We start from the raw sequence: 24,758 nt of genomic DNA on the forward strand, positions 1-24,758 counted from the left end.
AATGGATTCACTTAAATAAAACCTATTCTTGAAAATGGGCGAATGGATTCACGTAAATAAAACCTATTCTTGAAAATGGGCGAATGGAAGGTTGTAACTCCTAATTTCAAGGGCTAAATTTACCTTTTCTACCATCTCCCTTAAAATAAGGTGGGCTATTTGAGGTGATTTGTAAAAATGTACTATGATACAAAATATTCGCCCACTAAAAATTTAAAACCCTTTAATTTCGCCAAAGGGCGAACTTTCACCCCTAAAATTTTCTATGCTAAAGAGACTCGTTCTTTGATAAATCATTCGGACCAGAATATTATATAATCTTTAACTATTCAAAATATTATATCTAATGTTTATTACATAATTAATACTATTAACTAAACATTTATAATATTATTAATTTTCATAATTGATTATGTGAAAAAATAAAATTTCAGTATTAAATATTTAATTATAAAATAATTTGATAAATCAAAATAATTTATTTTATTTATAATTTATAAACCAAAATTAATCATCTTTATCACTATAAACCAGTTTTATTTAAAAAATTACAATATCCCAAAATTAAAAGATGAACACCATTTTATCTTAACTATTCAAAATATTATATCTAACATTTATTAGATTTGTGATACTATTAATTAAACATTTATAGTATTATTAATTATTTATAATATTATTAATTTTCAAAATTTGTTATGTGAAAAAATAAAATTTTATCACTAAATATTTAGGTGTAAAATTATTTAATAAATCAAAATAATTTATTTTATTTATAAATTTTATAAACCAAAATTAATCATTTTTATCACTATAAACCATTTTTTATTTAAAAAATTGCATTATTGCAATGAGAGGTTCTCAATAATTTAATATGAGAAAGATGTTGCATTGTTATATAATGTAATGTTTTGTAAATAAAAATAAAAATTAAATTAAATAAAAAAAAGTAATGTAATGTAAGTTAAACATTTTAATTCTATTAAACAAAAAAAAAAAAAAATATTTTGGTATTGAGAATCAATGGTATTCACGTGGAATATAACTTATTTAAAGGGGGGAATTAAACCAGCCTAAATCCATTTTAAAGGGGGGAATTAAACCAGCTTAAATCTATCAAAACTCGAGATTTACCAAGCACCTAAAGGAATCAAATCTCTTGAGACACAAACTTCTTTTAAAGTGAAAAGAGATTTGTTCCCTTTACGCGCTAGATCCAGAGTTAAAAAAATAAAAATAAATAAATAATAATAGTAATAATAATAATATGCAATAAATAAAACTATAAAACTATTTCTTATAAATTATAGATTTATTTCACTAATAAAAAATGATAAAACTAATTTATATTTTTGTTTTTTTTCACCCAAATTAAATAGTGTAAAATCACTATTTTTCATTATTTTAAATATGAGTTTAAATACATAGTCAAAATAAAAATTAGGAAAACTCCCCAAAATAATCTAACCCCAGGTAAGAGATTGTATGTTGAAAATGGCAACAAGAAATGCTAAAAATAGAAGTGTTAGAAATAGCACTGCTATAAATAGCAGTTTGGGTATCAGTGGTGGATTGGGCAACAGTGAATGAAAAATGAAAGTGCTAAAAATAACATTCAATTTTTAGAAGTTCAGGATGGATTCCAATTTTAGTCAGTCCCTCGACTAAAAATAGGAAGTAAAATTCGAATTTGATATTAACAACAGTTTTTAAATTAATTAATTAATTCATCTTGAGTTAATTAGTTAAGGAAAATCAAACTTGAAGCCTATGTGAGGACATGCAATAGTTTATCTATTAATTGAGAAATTTATCCATCAGTTAAAGAGATAAGGATGAGTTGTAATTAGTTGGCTCAGTTAACTGAGTCAAGTCCAATTAGATTAATTTAACAGTTTGTTAAATTAATGAGAGTTCATTTAGTTAATGCTTGCATGCATGTAACTACTGTATTTCAGATAACCGAATATTCACTCATGGATAACTCATGAATGTCAGTTCAGACAGAGACACAGTTGAGATCAGAGAAGGATAGTGTACTATCAGTTGAATGAATATATTTCCTATAAAGGAAGCTCATCCATGATGAAGATTTATCTCCTTCAGGACTGTGTAGTTGAATCAGAGGTTAGTGAGTGTGTGAAGAGGCCAATTCACACAAGTGGTTGCGCTGGACCCCAATTAGAATTGCGCAAAGAAATAGGAGGCTTGGAGGGCAGACAAAAGGTTAGATAGAGGCCTTTGACTGTGTATGAGCAGCAGAGGTATTGCAGAGAGAGCAGGATAGCTTTTGAGTTGATTCTTTTTGTAATACTGGTTATATTTCCACTTGTATGATAATACAAAGATGGGGTTTTAGGCTGGTTCTTTCCCCTGGTTATATCTTCTGTGTTATGTGTGATTGATTTCTCCATATCAGTTATATGTGTTCTTATTGATGTTGCTCATGTTCGATTAAGCTTCCGCTAAATTGGTTGTAGAAGTAGATCAAGTATTTTTCTTTAGTCTATTGCATTATCAGGTGATCTACAGGTGGGAATTTCTACATGTTATTGGAGCACAGGTGATCAAGGAAGAACAGTATACAAGAAGGAGAAGTTGAAGTTTATGATTTTTTAATATAGAAATCGAGTTCTTATCACATCTCTATTTCACCTATGGCATTCTATGGTTTGAGACTCGAATATGCCCTTGATGGTAGTTCGAATTATATAGCCTGGAAGGATCACATGGAAGCAGTACTAGAGGATAACGGTCTAAAGGACTTCATTGATCAAGAAGTCCTCAAGCTTACTGGTGTTGCTGAGTTGGCTGAATGGAAGAAATATGTGGCTAGAGCAAGGAGAATCCTTCTGGAGGGAGTTCGAGATCACATAGTCTCGAGTCTCCATGGGAAGGAGACACCGTTTTCAATGTGGAAAACATTGAAAGATCTATATCAGAATAGCAGTGATCAGAGGAAGCTGGCACTGAAAGACAAACTTCGAAAGATCAAGTGTGAAAAGGGAAACACAATCTCTATGTATCTGAACAAACTCACCACATGCATGGATGAGCTTGGAAGTGTATGGATCGTGACAGCTGATGATGACATGGTGTGTCTTGCACTCCTCGGTCTTCCTAAGAGTTGGCATAGCTACCAGGACTCGGTTAATGGAAGAGAGAAACTACCAGATTGGGAACGACTTTGGTTGGATTTGATGCAGGAGGAGATAAGAAGAAGCACTAGAGATGGTTCTTCATCCATGGAGGATGAAGAAAACTGTGCCTTAGCAAGTAAGGCATAGAAGGGGAAGGAGAAGGTTTCTCTTTTCAAATCTAGTTCTTCCCATGGTGGGAAGAAGTTTGACAAATCGAAAGTGCGATGCTTTCATTATTATGAGGTGGGCCATTTTTCTACAAATTGTCCATAGAGAAAATCCAAGAAGGGATCTGGGGAAGGATCTGAAGGTGAGGCACTTGCTTCACAGTTTGAGTTGGATTTCACACTGTTCACATGCATGGTTTCATCCATGGTGGGAAGTGGTTGGTTTCTTGACAGTGGAGCTTCTTTCTACATGACCGACAATAAGAGTTTGTTCAGTACTTTGGAGGAGAAAGATCTCCAGATACTCATAGCGATGGGTAATGATAAAAAGTATAGTGTCTTAGGGGTAGGCATGGTTATTTTTCAGAGGAAGCATGGAGCTCGCCTTACCTTAACCGATGTCAAGTATGTACCAACACTGAAGAGAAACTTGGTGTCGATTGCGATGTTGGAAGACAAAGGCTATGATGTGGTCTTCAGTAAGGGAAAGGTTTTCCTTAGACACATCATCACTAGACAGGTGAAGCAAATCGGTTCACGGGTCAAGAACCTGTATGCTCTTGAGGTTCAAGATGCATGCAAAGCCTTGAGAAGCAAGGCAACTGATGGAGACTTGGTGGTTGAGGGGGAGAGTACATTACCTCTCAACATGCAGTGCCAGAAGAAGTCTGAGACGATTGTGGAGGAGCCACGATTGGTGAAGCAGCTTCAGGAGGTTGTGGAGCAGCCACAACTAGGGAATCCAAGAGGAGACATAGTGGAGGCATCCACTCATGCAGAGACCTCCAGTAGGGGGAAATTTCGAGCCAGGTGGGCAGAGGGATCACATGCAACCATACCTCCAGGTAGGAGGTGGGGCGATGTGGAGTGATCGTCCCAAGGAGGAGGGGCAGAATCCTTGAGGTACCTAACCTCTTTGATTCGACTTTGCTACAAGAGCCTCGATGAGGAGTAGCAAGGCTGACTGATTGGGTAGAGACAGATGTGGATGGAGTGGTAGCTAGAACTACAGTGTAGGAATCCCAGGACTTTGTAGAGCTAGTAGACTGCAACGATGCGAGAGGCACAAGAGTGTTGCACCAGTGTAGGATGGCACACAGAGGTGTGCAATGGTGCGAGATGCATGGAGTGTTGCAGCAGCTCAGAGGTCAGAGAGGGAGCACTTGTCAGCGGCAGGTAGAGCTTTAGCATCAGAGTATGTTTCTAGCCCAATAGAGAGGTCAATTGGGAGTTTTTTTGTTCCGAGAGTTGCTGGAGCAACCACACTTGGTAGAATTGTTGCATGCAGAACATTCCGAAGGTACAGGATCGGGTTTGAGAGGAAGCCTTTATTGTTGAGAGGGAGTGTTGAAAATGGCAACAAGAAATGCTAAAAATAGAAGTGCTAAAAGTAACACTGCTATAAATAGCAGTTTGGGTACCAATGTTGGATTGGACAACAGTGAATGAAAAATGGAAGTGCTAAAAATAACATTCTATTTTTAGCAGTTTAGGATGAATTCTAATTTTAGTTAGTCCCTGGACTAAAAATAGGAAGTAAAATTCGAATTTGATATTAACCATAGTTTGTATATTAATTAATTAATTCATCTTGAGTTAATTAGTTAAGGAAAATCAAACTTGAAGTCTATGTGAGGACATGCAACAGTTTATCTATTAATTGAGGAATTTATCCATCAATTAAAGAGATAATGATGAGTTGTAATTAGTTGGCTTAGTTAACTGAGTCAAGTTCAGTTAGATTAATTTAACAGTTTGTTAAATTAATGAGAGTTCAGTTAGTTAATGCTTGCATGCATATAACTACTATATTTTAGATAACTGAGTATTCACTCATAGATAACTCATGTAGGTAAATTCAGATAGAGACCCAATTGAGATCAGAGAAGGGACAATGTACTATCAGTTGGATGAATATTTTTCATATAAAGGAAACTCATCCATGATGAGGATTTATCTCCTTCAGGACTGCGTAGTTGGATCAGAGGTTAGTGAGTGTGTGAAGAGGCCAATTCACACAAGTGGCTGCACTAGACCCCAATCATAATTGCGCAAATAAATAGGAGGCTTGGAGGGCAGAACAGTGGTTAGATAGAGGCCTTTGACTGTCTATGAGCAGCAGAGGTATTGCAGAGAGAGCAGGATAGCTTTTGAGTTGATTCTTTTTGTAATACTGGTTATATTTCCACTTGTACGATAATACAAAGATAGAGTTGTAGGCTGGTGCTTTCCCCTGGTTATATCTTTTGTGTTATGTGTGATTGATTTCTCCATATCAATTATATGTGTTCTTATTGATGTTGCTCATGTTCAATTAAGCTTTCGCTAAATTGTTGTAGAAGTAGATCAAGTATTTTGCTTTAGTCTATTGCATTATCAGGTGATCTACATATGAGAATTTCTACATTGTAAATTTCAAATAATATATCTAATATTTTCAAAAACAATAAAAGCCCAACCTTAAACTTTTTCACTTACTTCTTTTAAGACTAACTGGTCCATCCAGAGCTTTTAACATTTTTGGCAACGATTGTTAAAGGACCTTGGTTTTTAATCAAATTGCAACTATTGTAGAAATAAACCATGAGAGATCTATTTGGATATCTCCAAGAAGCATAGGAAGAGACGAGCTCAGAGATTAATTACCACCAAACAACAATAATTAAAACAATAACACAGGGCATGCTGTACAAAGCGATTGTCTAGGACCAGAAAATCACCAACTTCCCAGGTGATGTCCACACACTGTTCTTCAGTTATTTGGATGTAGGTTTCAATTGCCTCTTCAGGAAAGAGGGAACCGTCTCCCAGTGTTAGGGTTGAATTTTCAAGTCAAGTGTTGTAGGGTTGAAGTTGAACCATGCTTTCCTCTGGTCTGTGTCTCCGTCAACCTATGGAAACAAGAGGTCCCATTTCGAAAAGCATTGTGCCATCGTCTGCTCAGGTTATTTTGGATACTAGAACACCTGACATAGCAAGCCTGGAAGCAATAACCACACCACAAGATCATCAATTTTAGTTTATTTAAAAATAAAATAAAATTAAATGGTAATTGCACTTTGAATTTGAGTTGAATCCTATGTAATAGAGATCTATACTATATAAGCGTGAAAAAATAATATAGATTCGTTTTTTAACTTTAACTTTAAATCTGAGCTGAATCCAAGGTAACAGAGATCTATACAAGTATGAAAAAATAATATAGATTCATATTTTAGCTTAAAAGTATGTAGATTTGCAGAGTTCAAATTTTAGGTTGTAAATAAAATTTCTGGAAAACTGTATGCGAAGAAACTGCAATATCCGAAGTTTCAAGTTTAAAGTCTTTGAAATTGAAAATGGATAGTGTATTCACTTGAAATATTGGATATTTCTCCACACAATTTAGCAGAAAAATTGTTTCTTATCTTAATTTTAAAAACAATAGATTTTTTCCACTATGTCCTATAAGTATAACCCACTATATTTTCATTTTTTATTTTCATTTTTTGAAAAAACCTTTAATGACTCAGATTGCTTACACTTAACTTACAATTTCAACCCATCTTCATCAAATTTTAGATATTCAAAAGTGAAAATGAAAAAAGCTCTACCAAATTGCAGATATATTGTATATAGGTTTGCCATTTTATTCTTTCTTTTGTTCTGCTTCTTGCTTGTTGTTGGTTTCGTAATGGGATTGCCAGCATTTTAAAAAGGATTGAGAATCGTCTTCCTGAGGGATGTTGCAAGGAAACCTCCTCCAGTGTTTTAACGAGCTGTGGGTATCTCTGTTCCATTCTTTGAGTGATCTTATGGCTTAAAATGATTGCTGTCTGCCCTCCCTTCGGAGGTGCAATCTCGCAGAAGAAGATTAATTTGGCAGGAAACTCATCAAATAGAAAAGAAAAAAACAAATACCATGAATAATGATGAACAAGGCAAAAAAATATAGCAAGAATAAGTTTGAAGAGCCAGAAACAAAAACAGGAAAACTGTAAAAATTATACCAAGAATAAGTTTGAAGAGCTAGAAAGAAACACAAGAACTGTAATATGGAATGGATAAGATTGGCTTGCCATAGCCATCTCATGATGGAATTTGATGGGCTGATCTGGAGCGATTCATTTGTAGTGTAAACCCTTTCTTCAATTATGGTCTTTGAACCTAAGCCTAGATATGGATGTTCTTTCCATCCAAATGCTTCAAGCAATGAAATCAGATGCACTTCTCAATGGACATCCTCTAAACAGCAACGCCCTAGCCCGTTTTAGTTGACTGTCGATCCAATCCTTGTTATGTTGGATGGCGGTGATCAAGGACCGAATTGAGGGGTTTTCATCTAGAGGAAGAAGAACCATCGGAAAGAGGCTGCCCTCTTCGAGAATCTGTTGTTGAGCAATTCTTCCTTGTTGCAACAAGGCTAATTCCTTTATTGTTTTTTCTCACTGCTGTTTAGAATGCTCGCTTGAATTCTAATATAGCATTTCTTGTTAACTTGTACCACTTTGCATTTTAAGATATAACTTATATCACTTTGCATTTTTAGATTTAATGTTCTCAGATTAGTAGTTAGTCAATAATTAATAATAGTTTCATATTGATAGTTAATCAATAGTTATTAATAGTTAACCAAAAAAAAAGAAGTTTAATTCGTGAGAAACTTATTTTAACTATTTGCCTTATGTGTCTCCTATATCAAGATAGGGATTGTCTTTAAGAAATGATGCCCAGTTTTTTAGAATCTCCCAAACCAGAATTGGGAGGTTAGTTGGTTTCCACTACCTTGCGCGCCAGTTTTCCTTTTTCTTTAATAATGAAAAGACTTGTAATGTGAACACTTTGGAAATGGAGAGAGGAAGTAGCCCGACTTCTTGAATACTTGTTGAGTGGATAGGTTCATTCTACAATCTAGCATGAGGGACATGTGTAAGTATGTCAAGTCCTCAAAAAAAAAAAAAAAAAAAATCACTAATGTGAACCAAACAAAAAAAAAAAAAAACAAAAATTAGATAACCATATAAATAATTAATTGAAAATGGTGGAGAGGCTCATTCTACAATCCAGTATGAGGGACATGTGTAAGTATGTCACGTCTTCAAAAAATAATAAAAATAATTTTAGCTAATGTCAACAAAAAACAAAAAAAAACAAAAAACAAAAAAATAAAAATAAAAAATTAAATAACCATATAAATAAATAATACGTGGGACATGTGTAAGTATGTCACATCCTCAAAAAATAATAAAAATAATTTTAGCTAATTTCAACCACAACAAAAACAAAAACAAAAAATTATTAAATAATCATATAAATAAATAATTAAAAATGGTCGAGAGGCTCATTGAGGGACATGTGTAAGTCTGAGGGACGTGTAAGTAGGTCACGTCCTCAAAATACAATGAGGCTCATTCTACAATCCAGTCTGAGGGACGTGCAAGTATGTCACATCCTCAAAAAATAATAAAAATAATTTTAGCTAATGTCAACCAAACAAAAAAATAAAAATAAAAATAAATTAAATAACTATATAAATAAACAATTAAAAATCGATGAGGCTCTCATTTTACAATCCAATGTTTCACTTTTATTGTACTTGGTTCTTTGATATTTCACTTTCACTCTTCAAGTAATAAATAAAATATTTTCATGTCTATCTTAAATAATATAATTTTATATAACTTTATAGAGATAAAGTAGTTAAATATATATATATATATATATATATATATATATATATAACTTAAATAAATTGTTTGAATATCCATATTAACTAATATATTTTAGTATGAATTATCTCTCTCTATTATGTGTGTATTAATGTTTATCTTAGTAAAATATTTCAACGTTCGAAAAGAAAAAAGTAATTAAAGATAAAATAATGTAGTTATTTCTTAATAAGAGGAAAATGTGTAACTCATTCAATTTTTAATATAAAATATTGATAATGATAAAATATTCAAAAATACAATATAAACAATGAAAAATTACCACTATAGATCTATCTTAATCACATATTTACCAAGCACTTAAAGGGATTAAATCTCTTGATGTGTAATTTTTTTTTCAAGTTTGAAATATGATCCCTCTAGCTCTTGGTTGATCCGTGGTTAAAATGGACCTTTGAGCTGAGAGGCTCATGATCTTTGAGCCAAGAGACTCATTCTACAATCAAATATGAGAGACGTGTAAGTATGTCACCTCCTCGAAAAATAATAAAAATAATTTTCCCTAATGTCAACCAAAACAAAAAAAAAAAACAAAAATTAAATAACCATATAAATAAACAATTAAAAAGGGATGAAAGACTCATTCTACAATCTAATATTTCACTTTCATTCTGCTTGCATGAGTGACTGCCATGTATTTTGCCTTTGTTGTTGAAAGTGCCATTACCGACTCTCTCTTACTCATCCAACTGACTGCACCTCCAAATAGGTTGAACACATACCCACTTGTACATCTTTTCTGATCTAGATCTCCAGCCGAGTATGCATCAACACAACCACGAATGTCCAAAACTATGTCCAATCCTAGCCTTCCTTGGTAGCATAGACCATAGTCACTAGTGCCACACAAATACCTAAAAACCCATTTCACTGTTGTCCAATGCTCCTTCCCTGGTTTTGACATAAACCTACTCAATACTCTCATTGCACATGTAATGTCTGGTTTAATATAGACCATTGCATACATCAAGCTACCCATTGCATTTGCATATGGAACATGTGACATGTCCTCTTCCTCTTCTTGTGTCTTGGGACATTGTTCAACAGATAACTTTACACCTATAGGAATATGAACCTTCACCAGTTTACTATCCTGCATATTAAACCTTTGCAGTATTGCCTTGACATACTTCCTCTAGTTTAACTAGAGCTTCCTCTTTGCCTGATCTCATTTAATTTCGATGCCCAAAATATAGTTTGCAACGCCAAGATCTTTCATGTCGAATTTGGAGGACAATTGGGTCTTCAAATCTTGGATAATTTCTTTGTTATTTCCAATCAGCAACATATCATCCACATACAAGACCATATAAATAACACGGTCACCAATTAATTTAAAATACACACAGTGATCTGCTTTGATTTTGGTGAAACCAATTCCCCATATAAACATATCGAATTTCCAAGACCACATCCTTGGTGATTGTTTTAACCCATACAAAGAATTTTTTAACTTGCATACCAGTTCTTTCTTACCTTTCACCGCAAAGCCTTCAAGTTGCTTCATATAGATCTCTTCTTCCAGATCCCTGTGAAGAAATGTTGTCTTCACATCCATCTGTTCTACCTCAAAATCAAAAGTAGAAGCAACCGATAAAAGTAATCTAATAGAAGATGCCTTTGAAACAAGAGAAAAAATATTACCAAAATCAATTCACGGCACCTGGGAATAACCTTTTGCTACCAACCGAGATTTGTATTTCTCCACCTTGCCTTCTACATTCTTAAACACCCATTTTCTTCCATTGGGTTTCCTTCCAGCTGATAACTCCACGAGATCCGAAGCCTCATTTTTGTCCAAAGATGTCATTTCGTCAACCATGGCCTCTTTTCAAAGTTTGCCATCCTCTGAATCTACTGCCTCCCTAACAATTCTGGGATCATCATCAGTAATGGATAAAGCAAAATTTAAATAGAAAGAAGATGGAATATACATTTTTGGTTGCCTTCTTTCTCAAACTAATCTTCTCACAATTGGAGTTTGTGGCTCTTCCATCTTCTGATTCCTCTTTTGTTGTAGAGTCTGATTCTTCCTCTTTTAGCTCAAACTCTATCTTCTTAGGTTCCTTTGGTAGGACTTCATGTTTAACAACATCTTTCACCTCTCTAAACACCATATCGTGGCTCTACACAACCTTCCTTGTTTCTGGGTTCCAGAGCTTATAACTTTTTAAACCATCCTTATCCCCAATAAAGATGCACCTTTCATATTTACTATCCAAATTGGTTCTTTTCTCCTTTGGAACATGTACATATGCATCACAGCGAAATACCCTCAGCTGTCAAAGAGAGGGTTTCGTACTAGTCCATACCTCTTGTGGAGTCTTATCCTCCAACACTGATGAAGGTGATCTGTTGACCAAGTAACGTGCAGTCTCCACCACCTCTACCCATAATTTGTCTTAACCTGAAACCATTGAGAATGCTTCTTGCCTTTTGCATCAACGTCCTATTCATTCTTTCTGCAACTCCATTTTGTTGAGGTTTGTATGGAGTAGTATTTTGCTGTGATATACCACACTTCTTACAGAACTCTTCAAATTCCTTCTTTCATAATTATCCACTGTTATTTGTCCTTAACACCTTCATCTTCTTCTCTGTCTGGTTTTCCACTAGAGACTTAAATACTTTAAACTTATCAAATACTTTAGATTTCTTCCTGAGGAAATATATCAATGTATTCCTTAATAAGTCATATATAAATGATACATCGTATACAAACTTACCCAGTGATGGAACTGACTCCGGTCCAAATACGTCATTGTGCACAAGCTCTAATATCCCTTTTGCCCTCTTAGCAATAGAGAGGAAACTCACCCAATTATTCTTCCCATATACACATTGTTCACAAAAATCAAAATCTAGAGAGAAATTAGACATACTTTCTATCATATCATTACCATGAATTATTCAAAGACCCTTCTCTCCAATATGTCCAGGCCTTTGATGCCATAGCATGGTCTTTTCTCTAGAGACCACTATATTTTTTTATCCACTTTCAGAAACCACAGAATTGTTGCACCCATCAATAACAGTGCTACCCAGAAGCTTGTACAGAATTCCAATCCGAACACCCCGCATCAATACCAGTGCTCCTCAAACCATCTTGCAGGTATCTTTCTCGAACACTGTTTTTACACCTACATCATCCATCTTGCCTACAAAAAGTAGATTTTTGGCCAATGCAGGAATATGCAGAACACCCGGAAGTGTTATAATCCTTCTACCTTGTAACTTCAACGTGACTTTTCCATGTCCGACGATTTTAGCCTTCCTGTTATCTCCTAAGAAGACATTTCCACCATCATATTTCTCACACTCGCAGAACCACTCCCTACAGAGAGTGATGTGAAAGGATGCACTTGAGTCAATCAACCATGCCTCATGATCTACATGTGTACTTGAGGAAGAAGCCAAGTACACATCCCCACCTTCATCTGAGGTGGTTTTGGCCTTTACAGAAGGAGCATCATCAGATCCCTTTCCTTTCTCAGGAGCTTTAGATCTACAATAATTTTTGAAGTGCCCTTCCTTTTTGCATTTATAGCACACCTTTATAGGTTTTCCTAGAGATTTAGATCTCCCACTCGAGGAATTATTTTTGTTTCTATTCTGGGACCGTCCTTGTACAGACAAGGCATCACCATTCTAGCCCTCCATATTTTTTTGTCTCATCTCCTCCGATAGCAAGGATGATACTATTTCATCAAACTGCAAGGTAGTTGTATTGCTACCTATTACAACAACCAGACTATCCCACGAATATGGTAGAGAACACAAAAAACCGATGCACTTATCTTCATCTGAAATTTTAATATCAACGATAACAACTAGCTTACCACAGTATTAAAGATGTTCAGATGCTCTGTCACCGAGTCTCCATCCTTCATCCCCAGGTTATACAATTTTTTTCGTAGGAACAATTTATTCACCAGAGACTTAGATTGATGCAAAGTCCCTAATTTGTCCCACAAAGCCTTTGACGAAGCTTTCCCTGATACATTCAATAATACTAAATCCAAGATACACAACTATATTGCACTCTTTTCTTTTGATCCAACTTCTTCTGGTCTTCAGCATACATTGTCGTTGGTTTAGTACCCGGATCTACTGCAATTCACTGATCTTTATCCACCAACTGATCCTCCATCTTGAGTTTCCACAACTCAAAAATCTGATCATTAAATTTCTCGATCTTTATCTTTCCATTGCTCACCATCTTCTTTCACCGCAAGAATCGCTCTTGTAGATCTCCCACTCAACAGGGTCTAGCACAGGCCAAAGAAAAACCCCTCAGTAGTAAAGTCGTCCCCTTGAAGCCAAAACAAATATGATACCAAATGTAGGTTTTAACCTTGTACAAAAATTACCTGCAAACAAATTCTTTATATATATATATATATATATATACAATGGTAAGAGCATAAAACATAAATAGATAAACACAGAGATTTTCCCATGGATCGCAAAACCAGGACTACCAAATTGATTTTTCATTATGTTCCTTTCAATGTTACAATACATATATATACATGTCGAAGCATCCATAAACGCCAATTCACTAACCCTACATTAGAACATAATTGTAGTTTCCTTGACCGGATCTCCAAAGTACCATGGGCAGAAAACCATCATGCCCAAAACCATGTGTGAATCCATACCATCGGCAGAAAGCCATCATACCTAAAACCATGTGTGAAATCCATGCACAAAACCATAGGTAGGTTTGTCCACTTAATATAGTGTGGGGCAAGTCGTGGAAAAAATATAACACACACCCAACAAACACACTGTATTTATGTGGTATAACCCCAATTGGGAAAACAGCCACGAGAAGATAATAGTGTATTTATTATCTTTATAAATCTCTAATCTTACAAAGATCACCACCACAAATGCTTCACCTCTTTACAATGATAAGGCATATATTTTGTTGTGTAGCTTACAAGACTCCCTAACATCTATTATATACCAATAGGTATTGAAAAATTACATTCCCATAATACATGTGGGATAATGTAGTTTTATCTATTTAATAATAAATTATAACAAGGTTATTTTACTCCATGATAAATGTGATATAACCTCTTTTATAGAAAAGTGGAGTTTCTTCCAACATAATATAAACAGTATCGCCTTCCAAATTGACATATTCTTGATACCTACAAAGCATATATATGGGATTGGTGTCTCTTGTAGGTTGGTGTCTACGAATTTGAGAAATTGAGGGGATTGGTGTCTCCTTTATGTTGGTGCCTACAAAGAACCATCATTTAAAGAAGTTTTGTGGTTTTCTCCCAAAAGGGTTTCCACATATATCTTGTGTTTCATGTTTTGCATTGTGGCATTTGAATGTTTAAATAATAATAAAATATATATATTGATTCACCTCCCAGTATAATTGTAAATCCAACAATGGGTAAAAATGAACTTTGCAAGTTGATTCTTCCAATGTTTCCAATCTACAAGCATCGAGATAGATGAAAAACAATGTAATGATCATATTTGAATCAATTTAGTTGCATATCAAACTAAAACATTATCTAATATGGTTCACAAGTTCTCATGCTATAACAAGGCGATTACTCCATTACACAGGTTAATTGATAACGAAAGCACTACATTTTAGGGAAGGAGATGATCAACCACACATGCATAAGTCTACTCTCCATGTTAGGCCCCTATACTACTAGTGTAACCCCTTATTGTTATTAGTACAACCCCCTTATTATATTGTTGTGCCCATGTAGTCCCCATATTGTTATTATTGTGCCCTTACATTATTATTGTTATGTCTGCTCTGATTATATTATGATCCCTTAGACTCCTATATATAGAAAGGAGGTCTTGTCATTTGTATCATCCAAGAATTGTTCATTTGTGTAATGTAAAGGGGGTTGCCCCCTCGAAGAGGCCGAATTCTAAGGCAATCAACTATATTTTCTATCTTTTTGTGAGTTGGTTTCATAACATTTGGTATCAGAGTTGTGGATTATAAGGTTTCGCTACTCCAAACAGGTCATCGTTGGATTTTCGCTATAACTATTTCAATACGAAGTTTCAGAAGCTGAAAAAAAAACCATTTGAGAGGAAATTGGTTTGAACCTTAGCTCCAAATTTCAGATCACGTCTCGCTATATTTTCGGAGATATAGTCTGAGGAAGTTAGGGTTTTTGTAGACCCTCGAATTACATTCCAAACAGGTGACCTGGGGAAAATCGTCATAACTTTCTCTCTGAGCATCGGATTAAAATTTCGTCAGAAGTTACAGAAAGAGGACGGACTGTAGTTTCATGTATACATTTTTTAGATCCAAAGGTCGAAACAGTGACACGTGTTACGTCGTACAAGTTCGCTCTACTGAACTAGTCTATAATCAGGTCACCGTGGGAGATTTGATATAACTTTTCCTTGGAGAATCCAATTTCGATCATACTAGTGGCATTGGAAAGAGGACACAAAGGGCTACTGTAGGTCATGATTTTAGAACTTGAAGATTTGAAATTACAGAGTTACAGCCGTTTCAAGATCGAGCTCCTAAGAAAAAGCGAGATGAGGAAATTTGATGGCAAGGATTCAGTAAATTGGATACTATAGATGGAGAAATATTTTGATCTACATGGTGTACCACTGTTACAAAAGGTATGTATTGCATCTAATTATTTAGAACCAAATCAATTTTTATGGTATAAAGGGCTTTGTTCTCGTAAACCACTTGTCACACGGTCAATTTTCACGGAGGAAATGATAGCACATTATGAGGATACAAAGAGAAACTCCTTATTTAGCCAATTGATAAATCTCAAACAAAAGGGTTCAATGGAAGAGCACATTGAAGACTTTCAAAAATTGAATAGAAGGGTAAATTATATTCCAGAAAAGCAAAGGATTGATGTCTTCATAGGGACTTTAAAGGATAACGTTCAACATGAGGTTAGTTTTTGGGAACCTGATTCATTGAAGGAGGCATTCGAGTTGGCAAGAAAAATTGAAAGCGAAATTATGAAAACAAGGAATCCCACCACTCACGACTATAATTATGGAAGTGTTTCTTCTCCTAGCCTTCCACAACCTACAAGGCTTACACCACAACAATTGGAAGAAAAAAGAGAAAAAGAGCTTTGTTACAATTGTGATAGAAAATGCACTAAAGGTCATAAGTGTGCTGAGAAGAAATTATTTTACATAAAGTATGAATAGGAGGAAGAAAATGATCAATAAACATCAAAAGAAGAGGATATACACTAGGACCCAACCCCAGAGAAAGAAGAAATAAATCCGACCATATCTTGTAAAGCATTGGCAAGAATTACCACTCAAACTCTCAAGATAGAAGGACATATCAAGAAGAAAAAGGTTCAAGAAGTGAAAGATCACATCGAGAAAGAAGAAATGAATCCAACCATATCTTGTAATGCATTAGCTGGAATTACTACTCCTCAAACTATCAAGATAGAAGGACATATTAAGAAGAAAAATGTTCAAGAAGTGAAAGATCATATCGAGCATCAAGAAATGAATCTGACCATATCTTGTAAAGAATTAGAAGAAATTACCACTCCTCAAACTCTCAAGATAGAAGGAAATATCAAGAAGAAAAAGGTTTAAGCAATGAAATATCACATCGAGCATCAACAACAAGTTCTCTAACTTTTAAAGGATAATGCCACTTTGGTGCAAAATCGAATGAAAAAACAGGTAGATCAACATCGCAGTGAAAAATGTTTTGATGTAGGTAATTGGGTATTTTCACTGCTACATCTCAAGCAAGCTATTTATGAGAAGGAAATGTTGGCAATACTACATGCACTTAAGAAATGGCGACCTTATCAAATGGGAAGACACTTCAAGGTAAAAATGGATCATGATAGTCTTAAATATTTTTTAGAACAACTATTATCTTTAGAAGAACAGAAAAAATGGGTCACAAATATGTTGGGTTATGACTTTGACATCATCTATAGAAAAGGGAAGCAAAATTTTGTTGCAAATGCACTCTCAAGAAAGGATGAGGATGTCGAAGCATTGTTTTGTGTTATTTCTATTATCCAACCAGATGGATAAACGAAGCAAGGGATGAATGGAAGAAGGACGAAGAAGTATGGCCACTCATTCAAAAGTTGCAGAAGATCCCAATTCAGATAATATTGCCAAAACTAGAAAAAGAAGGAAAAATCATATTGGAACCTGGAGCAGTCACAGAAACAAGAACCCGACAGCTACGAAATCGATCCATTTCAGAGTATCTCGTCAAGTGGAAGAACTTACCCGCTGAATATTCCACATGGGAGGACAAGAATTGTATACAGAAGCATCAAGAACTACTCAAGCGTTGAGGACAACACTTTTTGAAGGAGAGGGGCATGTTAGGCCCTTATACTACTAGTGTAACCCCTTATTGTTATTAGTACAACCCCCTTATTATATTGTTGTGTCCATGTAGTCCCCATATTGTTATTATTGTGCCCTTACATTATTATTGTTATGTCAGCTCTGATTATATTATGATCCCTTAGACTCCTATATATAGAAAGGAGGTCTTGTCATTTGTATCATCCAAGAATTGTTCATTTGTGTAATGTAAAGGAGGTTGCCCCCTCAAAGAGGCTGAATTCTAAGGCATTCAACTATCTTTTCTATCTTTTTGTGAGTTGGTTTCATAACACTCCAATTCATGCATAGATAGAGAAAACTACAAAATGACCAATATCATAAGTGATCTCCATACCTTCAATAATTCCGTCTAAATGTCAAGAATAAGAAGGGAAGAAATAATTGATTTGAGCAACACTTGGATCTCTAATTGACGTGCTAGACATAATCCTTTACTACTATGGACATGAGACTTGGTTATGCCTTTAACTATATGGAAATGATCTTGAATTTATTGATACATATAAGGATTTGGTTGTTAATGAATTTCACCTCGAAGATGGATTAGAAGCATTATGAATGATTTCTATGGTGAAATGCATTGTTTAAGGAAAAATGTTATGACTTTAGACCTTCATATGTAGTTTTGGGGCTCAAAATCCATGGAAAACCATGGATTCAACTTGTAATGCATGTTTTCTAGTTCACAACCCATGTATAAGTGCTATGAATGGAATTTGTGTCCAACAAAAGGAACATCGCCCAATTTCTAGAATTGGGTTTGATAAGGATGAGTTTTCTAGTCTTGAGCATGGTTTAAAGCTAAAACCCCATGCCTTTAGTCCCTAATCAATATATTCAAGGCCTAAATAGGGATTTGCATGTCTTATTTGGGGTTGATGATCTCACAGGACTCATTATATCTTTAAAGTCTCAATATGTATACATAGTAACTAAGTAAAGACAATAGGGAATAATTAAGGATCTTTGATGCTCAATTGAAGACAAAAGTGTTGATGTATATAATTGTATGTAAATATATCACACATGCATTTCAAGAATTTCAAAATTTGGCAATAGTTGTGTTTAGTTGTGTTTTATATAATAGAGATGAATTTTGAGCATTACCGCATTTTTATTTTGAAAACATGATAAATCTATGCACTAATTGATATCTTTGCTTCTCTTTTAGGTTCAATCTAATAAACCTTATGGTTACAATTCTAAATCTAAACCACATATATTTTCCCCTTTCTTAATCAATGTTTATTTTAATGATACTAAACATATAAAATAAATCTATAAATCTAAATATTTACTTCATGATATTTGATTATCTGAGACATTTTAAAGAATGTATTTAGTACATATATTTTGTTCTTGGAGAACAAATGAGCAAATAAGTAAATATATGTTTTTCCACATTTATAAATGACATCAATAATAAATCCACTAGCATTAATTAATACACCTTACCTAATGAGATTTGAATTATACACATATTATTATGAAACTAACCTATGGTATTCATATTATTATTATACACATATTATTATGAAACTAACTTATGGTATTCATATTATTATTATGAAACTAACCTATGGTATTCATGTGGAATTTAGCCTATTTAAAGGGAGGAATTAAACCAGCCTAGATCCATTAAAACTTCGGATCTACCGAGCACACAGAGAGATCGAATCTCTTGAGATGCAAACTTCCTTTAGAGTTAAAAGAGATTAAGATGCAAACATCTTTTAAAGTAAAAAAATATTTGATTCTTCTAAAAACTAGATCCAGAATTAAAAAGAAAAATTAATATTTAATATCAAATAAATAAAACTTTTTATTATAAATTATAAATTTATTTCATTAATAAAAAATAATAATTTAATTTAATTTTTTTTGTTTGTTTATTCCACCAAAATTGAATGATACATTTTCAAGTGAAATCACTATTTTTCATTATTTTAAATATGATTTTGAATACCTAATCAAATTGAAAAAAAAACACAAACAGCAACAACTTACTATTATGATATCTTAACTTAATTTTAAACCAAATTTATAAATAAATAAACATACATTTAAATTATGCATAAAAATAATCTAACCCTCTTGGTAAGAGATTGTAAATTTCAAATAATATCCTATCTAATATTTTCAGAAACACTAATAGCCCGACCTTAAAACTTTTTCACTTAAGGTTAACTGGTCCATCCAGAGCTTTTAACATAATTTTTAGCAACGATTGTTAAAGGACCTTGGTTTTTAATCAAATTGCAACTATTGCATAAATAAACCATGAGAGATCTATCTGGATATTTCCAGGAAGGGCAGGAAGAGATGAGCTCAGAGATTAATTACCACCAACAACAATAATGGAAACAATAGCACAGCAAATGCTTGGCAGTCGAGCGAATACCCACCCATTCTACTTGCAGAAGGCTACGAGTACCCTTCTAGGTGGGGTTGAAGGCCTTCTGGCATGCTGTACAAAGCGATTGTCCAGCACCAGAACATCACCAACTTCCCAGGTGATGTCCACACACTCTTCTTCGGTTATTTGGATGCAGGATTCAATTGCCTCTTCCGGAAAGAAGGAACCGTCTCCGAGTGTTAGGGCTGAGTTTTGAAGTCTAAGTGTTGTAGGGTTGAACCATGCTTTCCTCTGGTCTGTGTCTCTGTCAACCGTTCTTATGGAAACAAGAGGTCCCATTTCGAAAAACATTGTGCCATCGTCTGCCCAGGATATTTTGGATACTGGAACACCTGACATAGCAAGCCTGGAAGCAACAACCACACCACATGATCATTAATTTCAGTTTATTTCAAAATAAAATAAAATAAATGGTAATTGCACTTTAAATCTGAGCTGAATCCGAAGTAACAGAGATTTATGCTGAAAAAATAATATAGATTCATCTTTTAAGTTAAAAATGCATGTGGAGTTTCATAATTCAAATTCATGTTAAAAACAATTTTTTTTTTGGAAGAATTGTATCTTAAGAAATTGTGATATTTGAAAATTTAAGTTTAAGATGGGTGAAGTATTCACATAAAATATCAGATATTATAGTTTCTTCACACAGTTTAGCAGATAAAATTGTTTTTATCTTAATTTTAAAAACAAAAAGTAGAAAATATATTTTTCCCACTCTGTCCTGGAAATATAACCCACTATATTTTAGTTTTTTTATTAGTCTATAATTTTTTAAGGTATTGTAATTTTTTGTTATTTAAATTACATTTTTTTAATGGTTATTCAAATTCTGTAAACTACCCAAAACAAACTTGTAATTTCAACAAATCTCTGTCAAATTTCTAGTGAAAGATTTTAACTTTTGGTTATCTAAATTACATTTTTAAATACATAAATTTATTTAGCACCCTAAAAAAATCCTTCCAAAACTTAGATTGCTTAGAAATAGCAAACTTGCAATTTTAACAAACCTCTATCCAATTTCAGATATATACTTCACAAATGAAAATGGAGAAATCTCTATCAAAATTTCAGATATATACTTGAGAAATGAAAATGGATGTATATTACATATAGCTTTCTCGTTTTTTTCTTACTTCTCTTCTGCTTCTTGCTTGTTGTTGGTTTCGTAACGGGATTGCCATCCTTTTAAAAAGGACTGAGAATTGTCTTCCTGAGAGAGGCTGCCAGGAAAAATCAACCCCACCTCCTCCAGTTTTTTAACGAGTTGTGGATATCTCTGTTCCATTCTTTGAGTGATCTTATGGCTTAAAACGATTGCTGTCTGCCCTCCCTCCGGAGGTGCAATCTCACAGAAAAAGATTAATTTGGTAGGAAAGTCATCAAACTGAACAGGAAAAAACAAATATCAAGAATAATGATGAACAGGGCAAAAAAGTATATACCAAGAATAAGTTTGAAGAGCCAGAAAGAACAACAGGAAACTGTAAAAAATATACCAAGAATAAGTTTGAAGAGCCAGAAAGAACAACAGAAACTGTAAAAATTATACCAAGAATAAGTTTGAAGAGCCAGAAAGAAACACAAGAAACTGTACTATGGAATGGATAGGATTAGCTTACCATAGCCATCTCATGATGGAATTTGATGGGCTGATCCAGAGGAGCTTCATTTGCAGTGTAAACCCTTCCTTCAATTCTAGTCCTTGAACCTAATCCCAGATATGGATGTTCTTTCCATCCAAATGCTTCAACAACTGCATTGAAATCGGATGCACTTCTCAATGGAAATCCTCTAAACAGCAACGCCCCAGCCTGTTTTAGTTGACTGTCGATCCACTCCTTGTTATGTTGGATGGCGTTGAGCAAGGACCCAATTGAGGGGTTTTCATCTGGAGGAAGAAGAACCATCGGAAAGAGGCTGCCATCTTCGAGAATCTGCTGCTGGGCAATTCTTCCTTGTTGCAACAAGGCTAATTCCTTCATTGTTTTCTCTCGCTGCTGTTCAGAATGCTCGCTTGAATCTTAGTATAGCAGTCCTTTACAAATAGTGAGGTTAGTGTTATAGTTGCTTGCCATAAGTAATCGGACAACCGTGGTTACCTTTTGTTATAAGTTAATTTTCTGGTGGTCAAGTCACAGAAAAAAAATAGCAATGATCATCGTTTTAGTCTCATTCAGTCATACACGGGATTCTCGCTTGTCTTGTTTTTTATTATTTCCCAACCAGACAAAAACCAACAACTTTATATTGATATAATAGAGTGCTTACATCTTCCAAAATTAATAAAAATATCAAATTGTATAATTATATCTTTATTTTGCTAAAACAATGCAAACATTAATCTAAATATAATATACCGTGGTTATCTTTTGTTACACGTTCGCTTTCTACTAGTCAATTCAAGACAACAACTTTATATTGATATAATAGAGTGTTTACATTGTCTTAAATTAATCAAAATATCAAATTGTATAATCATATCCATATTCTACTAAAACATTCCAAACAATGATCTAAATATAACACATAAATGTGACATCCCTTATTCCATAGAGTTTAGAGTCGCTAAGAGGAACACATTTTTGCAATTTTGGGCGTCAGAGGAAAATTTGGCAATTTTGGACCTAGGAGTTTAGGAGGAGTGTGTCACATGCTAAAAAAAGGGAGGCAATATGCTCCAAGATGGAAAAACCGAACTCCTAGTGGAATGTGGAGGCCGGAAAAGGAGGCAATTCAAACCTCAAGGAAGGAGGATGAGTTAGTGGATTGTGGGGGCCACCAAGGGGAGACAAGGGAGTCATGACTATACAAGGCAACAAGGAAACATTTCTCATCTTTCGACTATCATACTTCAGAATTTTACCTCTCTTGGAGCTATTCAATGCAAGGGTTGGAGTGTTGTTGAGCACAAGGGATTTCTAGCGAAATCCACACCAATTTCGAAGAACTTCGAGTGTCTCCCTCGTTGGGAATTTGGGGAGTTCATTCCAGGGCTTCCACAAGGCATCATTTCTAGCAGATTGAACTAGTAGTGCATACTTCTTGGGTGCAGAGGCAGTTCAAACTAGCAGTTACCGTGCCAACTTCAGTTATGTGGGTGAGCAGAAAATTGTAGGAGCATTTCCCATCTTGGTGCAAGGATTTTGGAGGAATTTTTCAGGGTCAATATTGGGCCATTCTTGAGGCCCGAGTTCATCTTTTCTAGCAATGCATGTGCCTCTCTGGACAAGCCTACACAGGCATACGAGTGGGACAATTCAAAGGGAAAAAGGGCTGAAGGATCTAGCATTCTGGAAGGGAGATCGGATTTGGTGCGTGGATTCTTCAGTAAAGGGGTTGAGTATTGCTTCAGCAAAGAGTTTCTCTAGCAATACACATCAGTGGTCAGCTGTGTAATTCACACCTTTTGGTGGTCTCAAGGGGGGTGGAGAACCTAATAATGGACATGCTAGCATAGTTGGCTAGCGCGCATTTGCAGAACCACGGGAGACAAGACAATCATGGGGAAGGTGGATCCCAAACTAGTGAAGGGAGCCAAATGCATGCACAAACCATAAGGATACCCCACCTATAACTAGTCCTTCCAACCATCCCACTATACCCTCATGATAACTAGACTCATTTTCACCTCTCATGAGGTCATTCGTGGAGGGGATTGAGGAGTATGATGCGTTGGACCTGAGAATCAAGATGGCCATGTCTTTCGGGGAGTTTTTCCACTTAAAGGAGAGGCATAGAACAAGATTTTGGGCATCGTATAGGGGAGGCTGGCAGAACTAGGACATAGAGAAGAGAGTGGGAAAGATAACTCTTCCCAAATTTGATGGGTCAACCAAGAGTTCTGCAAGAGCATGGGTGCAGAATTTGGACACTTATTTCCAGCTAAACCCCATAAGGGAGACAAATGCAATTAAGTTCGTCACCTTGCACCTAGATGGAGATGCACAGGAGTAGTAGCATCATGGATTGATCACCCTATGTCACACTACCATTAATTTGTATGTGGAGTTCACTAAGAGGCTTATAGAGCGATTTGACAGCTAGACCCAGAGTTTCACTTCAGGGAGTTGGCACAACTGAGGCAGACAAGCAGCAGAGAGGCATATATTGTAGAGTTCCAGAAGTTGGTAATGATGGTCTCAGATATATCAGTGGTGAGATTAGTTATGTTGTTCATTGAGGGGCCATTAGACCCATTACATGGGCAGGTGAGGGCGTATAAACCTGTGACTTTTCATGATGCTATTACCCAGGCCAGGGACATGCTAGATGCAATACATAAGACCATAGTACCTCCCAAACCTACCTTTCCTCATAAGGGTAAGGATACTAGACCTCCTCAAAAGGAGTGGATAGGATGTGGGAAATGGATGATGAGACTAAGAAGCCACAAATGGGTTGTACATGTCAAGAGTCAAGAGTTGTGGTTTGCAAGCCACACTGCACTAAGGGAAGTGCCCATTACATTGAGGTGTTTTCAAAAAATGAGCAAGATGAGGAGGTTGAGGATGAGGCCATCAGAGAGGAGGAGGAGCCCCATGACACGGGAGGGGAGTAGAGTTACACAGGTGCCAAGGGAAGCATCATCGCTTCACTTACAAGGATTATGAGGTACCTAACATTACAAATCAAAGGCATTATTCAAGGGTAGTGAGTCACTGTTTTAGTGGGCAGTGGGGCCACCCACAACTTCATAGATCCACAACTGGTAAAACGAAGGGGGTTACACACACAACCTTTTGAGGGTTTCTCAATAATGATACCAGGGGATCTAACTATGTAGTGCATCAAGCTAATCCCCAAGATGACGCTGACAATGGGAAACTACTTGGTCACTAATAGCTTCTTTGTGGTGAATGTACTAGACACTTATGTGGTGTTGGGAATTTAGTGGTTATTCTCTCTTGGGCATGTAACTATGGATGAA

At 35.1% G+C, this 24,758-nt stretch overlaps 1 protein-coding gene across 1 annotated transcript; it reads right to left on the bottom strand.

The window, feature by feature from the left end:
- Positions 1-19,433: 19,433 nt before the first annotated feature.
- On the bottom strand, positions 19,434-21,923 carry LOC149218999 (clavaminate synthase-like protein At3g21360). The gene is made up of 3 exons (XM_089382519.1): positions 21,451-21,923; positions 20,965-21,215; positions 19,434-20,171 (listed from the first exon to the last, which is right to left on the bottom strand). The coding sequence occupies exons 1-3, from the start codon at positions 21,811-21,813 to the stop codon at positions 19,820-19,822; spliced, it is 966 nt and encodes a 321-aa protein (XP_089238645.1). The 5' UTR covers positions 21,814-21,923; the 3' UTR covers positions 19,434-19,819.
- Positions 21,924-24,758: the final 2,835 nt, after the last annotated feature.

This window comes from Pinus tabuliformis, chromosome Q, assembly GCF_031772625.1.
Source record: "Pinus tabuliformis cultivar Carrire ecotype Pingquan chromosome Q, CPIR1, whole genome shotgun sequence".
NCBI classification, from domain to species: Eukaryota; Viridiplantae; Streptophyta; class Pinopsida; order Pinales; family Pinaceae; genus Pinus; species Pinus tabuliformis.

What these genes read in the sequence shown, in the direction of transcription:
- LOC149218999 (XM_089382519.1), bottom strand. Translation starts at nt 21,813, where the DNA reads ATGAAGGAATTAGCCTTGTTGCAACAAGGAAGAATTGCCCAGCAGCAG. An exon ending in TCCATCATGAGATGGCTATG is followed by an intron (nt 21,216 to 21,450) that starts GTAAGCTAATCC and finishes TTTCCTGTTCAG; the next exon opens with TTTGATGACTTTCCTACCAA. An exon ending in AAGCAAGAAGCAGAAGAGAA is followed by an intron (nt 20,172 to 20,964) that starts GTAAGAAAAAAA and finishes TGTTGCTTCCAG; the next exon opens with GCTTGCTATGTCAGGTGTTC.